Consider the following 12,071-nt stretch of genomic DNA (forward strand, 5'->3'; position numbering starts at 1 on the left):
TTTCTGTTATGATTCTGTCCTTTACTCAAATTGAAGATTAACGTCAAACACAGTCAACATTTTAATAAAGGTATCACAAAGAGGAATGTGAACTAACTCCCAGACCTTAGTTATAACTTAAATTTTAACATACAATCCCTAATCAGTGGGTGTTTTTTTTTTCATTTTATTTCTGATGAAAGTAAAACTAAACAGATAAAACATCCTAGATTTCAACTAGTAAAGTATCAGTTAATTGAATTTTGTTTTATATTAGAATTCTGGAATAAATGAATTCATTACTAAGCCTACAGTAATGGCAGAGCGATGATGTGGGTTTCGTGTGTTTATGAATACCAATGCTTAGCTTGTACTGAAGAGCAGAAAATATCTATAAACACCAAGGTAAAAATTCTTTCATTAGATGCTCCTATTCCGCATCAACAGGAGGCAGTAAAAAGAACGCTTTCTGAGACAAGGAATCCCACAAATCAACAAAAGTCATGTTTTCAAAAAACACTTGGGAACCTAAGAACTAACATCACAAAATGTTACATATTTTTAAAAAGCTTGTTATGAAACAGCATATTATATGAAACCCATTTTCTTGACAAGAATCCAAAAAAGTACCAGGAAAATATAAACAGCAGTGGGATAATGGGGGACTTTTCTTTGTTGTGAATTTGCCTACAGTGAATATGTATTACTTTTTGGGATGGGGGACAGGGAAGAAGAATCTTAAAGAAATCAAACTGGTCACATGAAGGACAAATCTGGTAAGTCTCAGAATACAAGGAGTAGCAGAAAGATGAAAACAATGACAGAGAAGATGACATGGAAAGGAGAGAGATGAAATATGAGTGATAAAGAGTTCTCAACAAACCTAGGCCAAATGGATCAGAAATGATAATGAAACACATCATAGAACAAAATATTCTTGAGCTGAAAAAGCCACCAGGTATTAACTTCCAGATAAAACCTAGCCATAATTTGAGGATACTTGAATTTCAAGGAAAAGGAGAAACTCTTACTAGCATTTAGGCAAAGAAAACACATACAAGGGAACAAAATATTGGAATGGCCTCAGACTTCCCTGTAATCTTCAATACTAAGCAAAGGTCAGTGGAACAGTATTTATAACACTGGGAGGAGACAGTTAGGGACCCGAGAAGTCTACATACCTAAGTGTGACAGCACAGAAATGATCAGGTATGCTGGAGCTAAGGTAAAGTAAGTTTTGTGTTAGTCTTCCTGAAAAGACTCCGAGTGAAGCACTCCCACTGTGAGATAAATTTAAATTAAAAACTCACGAATGGGGAAACCGGTGGTATAAAAGGATTGTCGACAGTAATTTGACACAGAGAATTACATATGAGTAACTGCAAAATTCATGCCAAATAAGAATTTTATTTGAAAAGAGAAATGGCTAAAGGAAAAAAAAAATAACCATGAATGTATAAATTTGATTAAATAAAAAAGTTGACAGGAGAAAGGGGACTAGAGAGAGGGAGAAAGGAGACAAGTGAGGGTATGTTAAACTCGTAAGTTACTACTTTGTTGTGAATTTTGACAACATATTTTAAATATGCATTATGTGTTTTTCAAAAATTGCAAAAGTCGTATGTGCTACTTTACCTGGAAGAAAAAATGACATCCCAACAAAAACCTCATCCACCAAGTATCCCCATTACTGTGATGTGAACATCAGGAACATTCCTTGGCCATAAGCTGTAATAAACTATTACGAACAACCTACGTACATAGTTATTAAACGGACTCACAGGAAAGACCGCACAATCTTATACTTTATCCCACGAACGTACGTAACATACATACCTGCACACTGGCTGTTACCACTGAAGACCCTGAGGCAGAGGATGGTCTATGTGGAGTAGACGACGGTTTAGTAGCACCCTGTGTTCCACTTCCTGTCCCCCCAGAGAGACTAGTCCTATTCGCTCCGCTTGAGTTTAGGCTGCTACCTCTGCTGGCAGGTACATTCACTGCAATCCCACTCAAGCTATTCTTCCCAACAGTTCCAGCGGATGAGGAATTTGTGAGCTTTGAAGGGGCCTGAAGATTTTTTGTGGATGGAAGGCCTGAAGTGCGATTAGAGGGCAGCAAATTCAAGGTGGGCGACTGTCTGCTGAGGTTTATCCCACTGGGTTGTTTATGGACTGGGTTGTTACTGCTGGAGTGGCTACTCTGGGCTACTAGTGCATTTGGACTGGAAGAGCTTGGGGGTACAGGAGGCTTGGGAGTGGGGTTGGACTTAGAAATAAGTTTCGTTGATACTGAAGGCTTAGCTGACAGAGAGGGCTTGGGTGAGGCAGAAGGCTTAGGTGAGGGCAAGGGTTTAGGAGATGTGGCAGGTTTTGGAGACGCGGCAAGTTTGGGGGATGCAGCCATTGAGAAGGGAGACTTGAAACCCTGCGTGGACATCTGTGACACCATTGCCTTGGCTAAATAGTTACTGGAGGTAGTGGTGCTGGGCACTGTCCTAGAAACCAGGGGGTGGGGCCCTTGAGAACCATTTCCAGGTGAGGGAGCAGATAAGGGAAGGCGGTACATAAGTGGCTTATCTGAAGTCTTAATAAGCGGGGATGAACAGGCAAGTTGGGGATTATTACTTAACTTCACCACCGGGTTGGTCTGTGATTTACTAATGGTTGCTTGTAATGGAGACACATAGTTTTGCTGGACAGCTGAATGCTGGTGCACCTTTGTTACTTGTGTTAACGAAGAAGCATCCTGGGCCTCTGGTGTCCCCAGAGCGTGAGAGGAGGCAGCAACTTGGGCTTGGGAAGAGGACACATGGGTCTGGGAAGAGGAAGAAGCATGAATCTGACTCGACCTCTGTAGTCCTTGTTGAAGCAGCCTGGCTGGCAAAGGTTCCAAGGAAACTTTAGGGTTCTGAATTGAAGAACCAGCAATAAGGCCTGAAGAGATGCCAGTATGAGCTAAATCCTGGGGTTTCTTTGGTACTGGCCCTGTGTGACCAGCAATAAGACTTGATGAATGTGCAGTCTGAGGAGAATCTAGTTTTTTAGGAGCAGCCAGCGGCAACTTACTCATGATACTTGCTAATTTTTCTTCTCTCAGTCCTGGACGAGGTTTTGCAGTTGGCATGCTTATCCTTGAGCCAGCTGGAGGGCCTTTGTTCCCATTGTTGATAACAGCTAAAGCTTCAGAAACAAGATCCAGTGCAGGTGGATGGAAAGAAAGGTCTTCATCTAGTGAGTCATCCAGGCAGATCGTCTCCTGGGCTGGTGTGGAGCTAGAGCTGGTGGAGGCCACGGCAGATGTGCTAGAGCTCGTTGAGGGACCACCAACTGAAGCCACCAACGATGCAGGAGTTTTCTGGTCCTTTTTTGGACTACACTCCTAGCATAAACGGCATTATATTGGAACAAATTAAATGATTAATAAATAATTACTAAGTATTAGTTTTTTTGTTTTTTTTTAAAGGACTAAGAACTTCTCACAATGATTAAAATTCTATTGGAAATCTTTAGACTGAAAAAACCAGAACAGTTCTCAGGATAGAGCTCTTGACTGAACCGTTCAGAAGCCAAAGCATCTGATACAGTGCACACAGCTGCCGTACCTTAGGAAGCTCTTCTAAGAAAACTTGACACCAAGCCAAAGGAATATTCGTATACTAGTTGCATAATTGGCGAAACCCTCCCTCACCCCACCCCACCTGCATCAGATCTTCAGATACTATTCCAAATCCATCTGTTCAGGGACTATTCTCTTTTTATTCTCCTTGTACCTAGGAGAAATTCTGCCTTTATTCTAAGACTCTGCCCTTCTTCTCCAGTATGCTTTGCTACGATACTGACCCTCACTTTCTGCTCCCTTGTGTTTCTGCCGCTGTATGCCCTGTCCTATAGCCACTCATAGCCAGTACGTAGAGAAGTGGTACATAAACTGGGATTCAATCCAAGCATACTTAAATTAAGTCTTCTATTCATTATGGTCATTTGTAATTTATTCAACATATATTTACTAAATGTTTACTATGAGCAAGGCACTATACACTAAGAAAACAAGGTTATGGGAATTAAAATTCTGAATACCTAAGAGAATTTTTTTTTTCCCAAAAAAATTAAGTTTCTTAAAATTCAAGGAAGAAAAAAGAGAATTAGAGCAGAATTTAAAATATTCCAAGAGCAAAAGAATTTAAAAGTAACTGTTTCGGGGTGCCTGGGACTAATGTATTAGTTGGTTGGGCTTCCGACTCTTGGTTTTGGCTCAGGGTCCTGAGATCAGGCCTGTGTGAGTCTCCGAGCTCAAAGCGGAGCTCTCCCTCCCCCCACCCCCTCGTGCTCTGTCTCTCTCTAATAAATAAAATCTAAAAAAAAAAAAAAAAAAGCTGTTTCCCTTAAAAGGGAAATATAAAATATTCGACTCATGTCATTTTTTAGATTTTTTTTTTTAAGATTTTATTTATTTATTTCTGAGAGAGAGAGAGCACAAGTGGGGGGGAGCGGCAGGCAGAGGGAGAGATGGAAGCAGGCTCCCCGCCGAGCAAGGAGCCTGATGCAGGACTCGATCCCAGGACCCTGGAATCATGACCCGAGCCGAAGGCAGACGCCCAACTGACTGAGCCACCCAGGCGTCCCATATCATTTTTAAGATTAAGAAGAAATAAAACTATTACATAAAAAGCACTTCAAAGTTTCTTTGATTAGTCTCTTAAAAACAAACCCAAATAAACCTAAACCCAAAGTCTTAAATTACACATTAATTTATACAATCACAGCACTTACCTTAACCATAGTGGGGAAAGAATGGAGAGGAAGTGTCTTTACCATCACCTTCTAAGGTATTACAGTAAAGAAGCTGGTAAGAAGGCTGTTAAACTCTAACTTCCTCAGCAATTTTTCTAAGCTGCTAGTCTAAAAGCCCTGATTGAAAACTCCACTGCCTCTCAGAATTTTGTAGTGTAACTGCACTAAGGTCAAAATTGTCTGTTAAGGGGCGCCTGGGTGGCTCAGTTGGTTAAGCAACTGCCTTCGGCTCAGGTCATGATCCTGGAGTCCCAGGATCGAGTCCCGCATCGGGCTCCCTGCTCAGCAGGGAGTCTGCTTCTCTCTCTGACCCTCCTCCCTCTCATGCTCTCTCTCTCTCTCAATAATAAATAAAAATCTTAAAAAAAAAAAATTGTCTGTTAGGATGAATGGGTAATACATATGAGACACGTCTGCTTGACAGGCCGTGAAAATACCTTTTTTATTAAAAAAGTATACAAACTGAGGGTGGGGGAATGTATTGGAATCATAATGATAGCATTACCAATATAAAACTTTTTTAAAGGAACTTTTAATTTTTTTTAAAGAATATACTGGTTTCATTTTTATTTACTATTTATTTATTTTAAGTTCTGGGCCCAATGTGCAGCTTGAACTCACAACCCTGAAATCAAGAATCATATGCTCTTCTGACTGAGCCAGCCAGGTGCCCCTGAATTAATTTTTTCTTCTAGGATAATGTTAAATCCACCCACCAGGGTACTATATAAATTTATACTAGCAGAGATAAATTGTCCAGGGTATATATTTGAGTCTAAAAAGCAGGTTATCCCATTTATAAAATGTTAATTCAATCTGAATAAATGAATAGCTATTTGGATGGATCGAAGGAGGGGTGGCAAGGACAGAGCTCCAGAAGTGTACTAGAAAGGAAGAGCTTTTTTTCCTGGATACTTTTACTTTTCTCCTTCTTACTTTTTTGTATTTGCATTTTCTACTGTACTTCCTTATATTACCTTTATAACTAAAATAGGTATTTGAGGGGTGGTAGGGTAGGAAAAACACAAATCAGCAATATAGTTTTTCCATTTGGGGAAAAGGAAACAGTAATTTAATCACAAAGACAAACAAAATAGGCAATTCCCCTATACCATCCCTGTCATTATTAGAATTCTGATAATCATATGTTTGAATAGATGTATCAAAATTTAACCAACACTTTATGGAGAGTATTAGGAGTTTAAAAATACAGTGTCAAAGCAAAGCATGAACTCAACAGATGTGATGAAATACTGGTTCAATATTATTTGGATTAGAAGACAAATGAGGTAGGTAAGAAAAAGAAGACTATTTACTCTGTATTCAAAGAACCTCTAATACTAAAAGTTAAGAAGGCTAGAGAATAACAAATATTGACCTTCTGGCCATAATCTCATAAGCCAAGAAACTCATTTATTCAAAGAGATGAAGGCTATGGGGAAAGTCTAAAACCTAAAGGGTGTGGGCTTTCTTTACAATTTTACTTTCAAATGATTACAATTTTCACTTCTATAGATTATACGTGATTCTTTTTCAACTCTGCTTTGTCTATTTTAGTATTTTTTTTATCCCTTCTTCTCCTTCTTTACATATTAAACAAGTTAAATTCCTTTATGTTCTAAACCCAATAAATCCATCACTTGCCCTTCTCAGGGATCTAATTCTGTTGGATGTTTCTGCTGACTCTCACTCATAGTAACTTACTTCCTTATGTATTCTATGTTTTCACATTTTAAGGTCATGTTTGACACGGTATATATGTGGTAAGCCTTTGGGGCCGGGGATGAAACTGCATTTTTCCAGAGAGAGTTTGATTTGCCATTTGCCTTGGGTTAATAACTAATCTAATATCCCTTTAAGTTATTTTCAAAGCTTGAGGATTTCCCAGGTCTTGTAGGCAGTGTAAATTAAACTCCTAAACCAGGGAAAATTCTCAGGAAGGACTTCCTTCCCCTAATCTAGAACTCAGGCCAAGACACCCAAGTTCCTTAATCTTTCTGCTGGTGAGTGGATTTCTTTTCTAGTCCTTTCTTTTACTAAACATGTTACCCTTTGAAAGTCCCAGGTTTACACAGAGTTTCAGTCTAATTCCTAACCTATATAAGGCGAAGATACCCCCATCTGCTGTGGTCTGAGAAGAAATTTAAAAATAAACCATAAAGTGATGGATAAAAATCAGCAAATGCGCCTAAAGGCAACCAAAGTTTCAATGACAGATTAACACTCTGGCAGCTTCTTCTTTGTTTTGGGACTTAGGGATTTCTATTATCTATTTGCAATCTCAACTATGCTTTTAAAGGATATTTGTTATATTTTATAGAACGCTTCTAACTTTTATTAGGTTAAATCTTACAATTTAATTCTCTGAAATACAATGGTTCTAGGATTTTTACAAAACTTAAAAAATACCCTTCTTAAAAATATAGTACCTATCCACCTATGCCAAATACATATATCCTTTGCATCTTAAGAATGTATTTCAGCATTCCCCAATTATGACTAATTAAAGATTTGGTTCAATACTTACCTTCACTTTGGGTTTAGGTGCAGGAATCACCTTTTTCTTTGCCCTAAGACAAAAGATAAAAAAGGAGGCCATTTCAGTAGCAGTTAGGTCACCATTAGGAAATTATAATATTGTCATTACATGGGTAAGTAACTTCTTATGCTATTTGGAAAACTCTATGAAGGAAGGAACTATATATAAGTGCTCAGTTTATATGTGAATATACAGTAATATTTCCTCCAATTTCAATCAACTGGAAAAAAGGCCAAACCATTAGCAAAATATCAATGGTAGATAAAGGTTTTTTAAAAATTAAATGTAAATACTCAAAATTAAAAAAAAAAACAAAACCTCAAGATAGGGTAACAAAGCTGCCTAAGGAGACTCACTTCAAAGAACTGGTAAGAATTTATAATTATTTATAGGAAAACAGAGCTTCAAGAAACTTTCAGCTCAAATTAAACCATAATTTGAGGAGAACCATTGTCAAGATGTTGTAAATGAGATATCATTTTAAAAACAAAACAAATCTTTGTTTTTAGAGAAAAATATTTTAATATAAAAATTCAAATAAAAAATGTCAAAATGACAGGGGAAAAAAGGCAAGAAAAATACTATGTAACCTGAAACCTGTGGGAACCAGTGTGAAAAAGTTTGAAGAAAATCTTATGGGTTCCATAATAAGAGAAAGTACTCCATGTCTGTTGAATAATTAAAGGATTAACAAGCTAAAATACCTCACACTGAGTATTTCTACTTCACTAAGTTGAAATGTCATCCATTAAATTAACAAATATCTTGATTAAAATTGTCAGTCTACGACTTCATTAAGGCAACAGTAATTTTCAAAGTTTTTTTGATAAAGACCATTGGGGCAAAAGATGTCCAGGCCCACGTATCCCATAGATTTCCACTTTCTGATACAAAACACAAGTTAGTCATAGTGATAAAGCTACTAAAAAAAAAAAAAAACTGGGGAAAAGGATCTCTGTAAACATCTGCTTTAGGTTTAAAGGAATTCCTCATACCTGAATTGTAACACATATGTGTTTTAGAACTATGGGGAAATTAAAGGCCAGAAATATTATTGATACCAGTACCTATGTATCCCCTGCCCCAGGATAACTAAACCACCAGCAATAAACAAGAATAGCAAAAACTGACAACCACAACCAACTCAATACAAATCTAACAGTATGCTAACAAAGTGTCCTTCCTAACAGTTGTAAAAATTTCCATTATAATTGTATAAAGAGACAGAATTTTGTAAGGTTACCCAGTTGTTAACCAGACCTCTTAGAATATTGAATTATAGTGATCCATAAATTCTCAGTAACTTGCTAATTTAATATTTTATTAACTATTACTACACTTCTAAGCTACAGAGCAATAGCTCTAAGTTGTAGGTAAAAATAAAATTCTTGAAGTCAACCCGTATTCACCCAAAAATATAACCACAAAACCCCCAGCTTTTTACTACTTCCTATCAGGTTAAAAGACCTTTCTTTAGTAATCACATCACTAAGGAAATACCTAGTTTTAAAAAGAAGGGAAAGAAATGAAGAATAAGTTAATTTTGTGGAATAAAACACTTTGCAAGGCAAGGCAGGGTAGGTATGTATACGAAACCATCTTGGAATGCACAAGGCTATAAGTTAGCTACATTAATGGTCATTAAGAGGGAAAGAAAAAGGACACCAAAGAACTGGAGGGAAGGCGGCCCAGGAACAAAGGAAACAATCAGAGTTTTCCTGTTTACATGGCTCCTAACTACCAAATCTCAGGCCAGCACACATTCAGGTTTTTGGAGACTAGCCTGAGAACTGTTTAATAGATAAATGTGTTCTTAGGTCTATAGAAACAGTAAAAATGATTTTTTTAAAAGATTTTATTTTATTTATTTGAGAGAGAGAGAGTAAGAGAGGGAGCACAGGCTGGGGGAGAGGCAGAGGCAGAGAGAGAAGCAGGCTGCCCGTTGAGCAGGGAGCCCGACTCAGGGCTCGATCCCAGGACCCCGAGATCATGACCTGAGCTGAAGGTAGATGCTTAACTGACTGAGCCACCCAGGCGCCCCGAAAAATGATTTTTTTTAAAAAAAGCAGTAGCAAAATGGGAGATTGTTTAAATGTATGTTTAAGTACTACCTCAACTAGCATTTAATAAATAGCACTTGTTTACTAAAGCACGTAAGGTGAGCAAAAATAAATGAAGAAATCTGGAGTCTGTTTTACTCACGGAGCAGAAGTAAGATGATTATGTACACTCCGGCTTTCCTTAAAAAGCATTCTGCAAAAGTTAAAAAGACATGATCATTTTTGTGTAACAGATAATGATAGCCACTTTCTCGTTTTAGTTACATAGTTTTCAACAGTCTATTACTTGTTCATTTATCAAATGAAAGTTATAATGGCACAGAGTAAATTCAATAATCTATTTTATGGGGAGTTTTATAGCACATTTATTTAAATCTTTTAACAGATCAACAGATTTTTTTTTATTTAAGACGGAACGCTTTAAGATGACAGAGATAGCCAAGTCTATTAATTTTAACATTCTTAACTCTTTAAACTTTAAATTGGGCTACTCTTAATTTTTGAGATACCACTCTACATTGACTATTTTCAACAGAACCTAAGGTTGGGATCACTTTTTCTACACTCTCCATTTTGTATTCAGTTCCTTATCTTCACGATACCCATGTGAAGTTCCCCCCGCAAAGTTCATAACCATCTTCTCCTCCTCCCATTTCTCTATTAGCAAATTCAGGTGCAATAAAGAAAAAGTGGTTGGCAAAAAAAAAAAAAAATTACCCTTTATGTGTATCTCTGTATCTCCATGTCCATGTGACTAATTGTTTTGTCTTTTAAGTGCTTGAAGTTTTCAAGGCAAAGATCATCTGAGATGACTAGGTTCTTAGCAAAATGAATGTCATATGTGTGTATGTGTATATATACATGTATCTTTAATAATAGCAATAATAAGAAAGTAAAGTAAAATCTAGGATGTCATATTTCTTACCTTGCCTGCATCCAGCCCTTAGGCCACAATGGTTTCACCTCTGTCTCCATAAAGGATTTAAGATAATCCTCAGCGGACTGGCTTTTATTTGGCTCTAACTCATAGCATCCCAATTTGATCTCAACAAGGTTACATAACAAAGTTCTAAACAGATTAAAAATACATATTTATATGTAAATCTGACTGCAAATTGTGGAAAATTAAGCTTGAAACAGATTTCTTTAAAAGCACATAAATCTGACAGCAATAATAAAGAATATTATCTCAAGAATTCAGAAGATGACACGAAGATAAATACTTTCCAACATACATCACTCATTGCACTACAGCCAAATCCCCAATATGAAACAATTTCCTTTGATACCTTTCATCTAGGCACCAAAGATTGAAAGGGATAGTCCTGCAGCCAAACCCTCTACTTGGGGTACAGAAATACTGGTAAAAAAGATGACTGATTACACAAGTATATGGAGTACTTCACCTTCTGAAACCAGTATGACTTACTTATTAGAAGATTAGCTTATAAAAAGTAGGATATGAAAATAAAAGTGAGAGCACTCTAAGAATATCAGGATGAAGTCAATCTTCCTTTGAATTTTTCCTACACACTAATCTTTGGTTGCTTCCAATCTACTCTTCCATTTACTATATATTCTTTTTATTAGGAACTAAGGTTTCTAAGGTTTCTAAGTGAAGGCTTCGGTTCAATTTTACCTGATGGTGTCATTCCAGTGGAATTTCTTTCTTGGTCCTATGACACGTTTCCCTGGTTTCTCATCATCATCTTCCTCGGATCCATTTTTTTCTCGTTCTTCATCTGTTTGTAACCTAAAAATGAAAAAGATTTTAGAAGCAGTTTTATTTTTTTTATTTTTTAAAGGTTTCATTTACTTATTTGTCAGAGAGCGAGACAGAGAGCACAAGCAGGGGGAGAGGTAGGAGAGGGAGAAGCAGGCTTCCCGCCGAGCAAAGAGCCTGATGCAGGACTCGATCCCAGGACCCTGGGATCATGACCCGAGCCGAAGGCAGACACTCAACCGATTGAGCCACCCAGGCGTCCCATGAAGCAGAGTTTTAACCCAGCAGTGCCTATGATATGCTCCAGAGACACCTGGTAAAATGCTTAACTGAATGTTAACTCAAAAGGGAAAGTAAATGGGGAATCTATCTTTATACATAATACTTTGAAATGCATTATAAAGTGGTTTGGTAAATAAGGTCTTCAAACTGTAACATAAGGCCATGAATACTTACCTTTCGGTTCAGAAAATATTTGTGTCCAACTTCAGCCAGTCAAATTGGCTGACATGTGAAATGTCTGACCAGTACCACAGCTCTTGCTAGGATCACACCCACACACTGAATCAAGAGACCTTTTGCTTCTGACACCAAAGCAACTGAATAGGGAGTGTTGTGTCATTTAGAAAATACTCAATTATACCATTTCAGTGGTATATGTGGATTTCTACTTGGTGAGAACGTCTACACAAGACCAATCCTTAAGAGCTAAAAATACTTCTCAAATGCAAAAGCCGGTCCAAAGAGAAGAGGTACATACTTGGCACACTTAGCTTGACTACGAGCTTGGCAGTCCTCCTGGTATTTAAATAGCTGTTCAGGCATCACGTTGCTAACAGCCAGTTTCAGTTTTTGCAGAGGTTCTCTTAAACGATCATCCTGAGGAAAAAATATACTACAAGTTTTTTAAAACACATTTACAAAAATTAAAGCAGATCCACAAAAGACACTGATTATGGATTTGAAATGTAAAC

The 12,071-nt window shown here is 37.4% G+C and overlaps 1 protein-coding gene across 2 annotated transcripts in view; it reads right to left on the bottom strand.

Annotated features, from left to right (window-relative positions):
* UBN2 (ubinuclein 2) overlaps nucleotides 1-12,071 on the bottom strand; it is an 84,993-nt gene that overhangs the window by 27,743 nt on the left and 45,179 nt on the right. For both annotated transcript variants that reach the window (XM_032401479.1, XM_032401477.1), the window contains exons 9-14: nucleotides 11,858-11,976; nucleotides 11,014-11,127; nucleotides 10,300-10,443; nucleotides 9,517-9,567; nucleotides 7,303-7,345; nucleotides 1,816-3,363 (exon numbers count right to left, since the gene is read on the bottom strand). In XM_032401479.1, coding sequence (XP_032257370.1) covers nucleotides 1,816-3,363; nucleotides 7,303-7,345; nucleotides 9,517-9,567; nucleotides 10,300-10,443; nucleotides 11,014-11,127; nucleotides 11,858-11,976 — 2,019 coding nt within the window. The remainder of the gene's footprint in view (nucleotides 1-1,815; nucleotides 3,364-7,302; nucleotides 7,346-9,516; nucleotides 9,568-10,299; nucleotides 10,444-11,013; nucleotides 11,128-11,857; nucleotides 11,977-12,071) is intronic.

Source organism: Phoca vitulina, unplaced genomic scaffold, assembly GCF_004348235.1.
Source record: "Phoca vitulina isolate PV1807 unplaced genomic scaffold, GSC_HSeal_1.0 scaffold4, whole genome shotgun sequence".
Classification (NCBI taxonomy): Eukaryota; Metazoa; Chordata; class Mammalia; order Carnivora; family Phocidae; genus Phoca; species Phoca vitulina.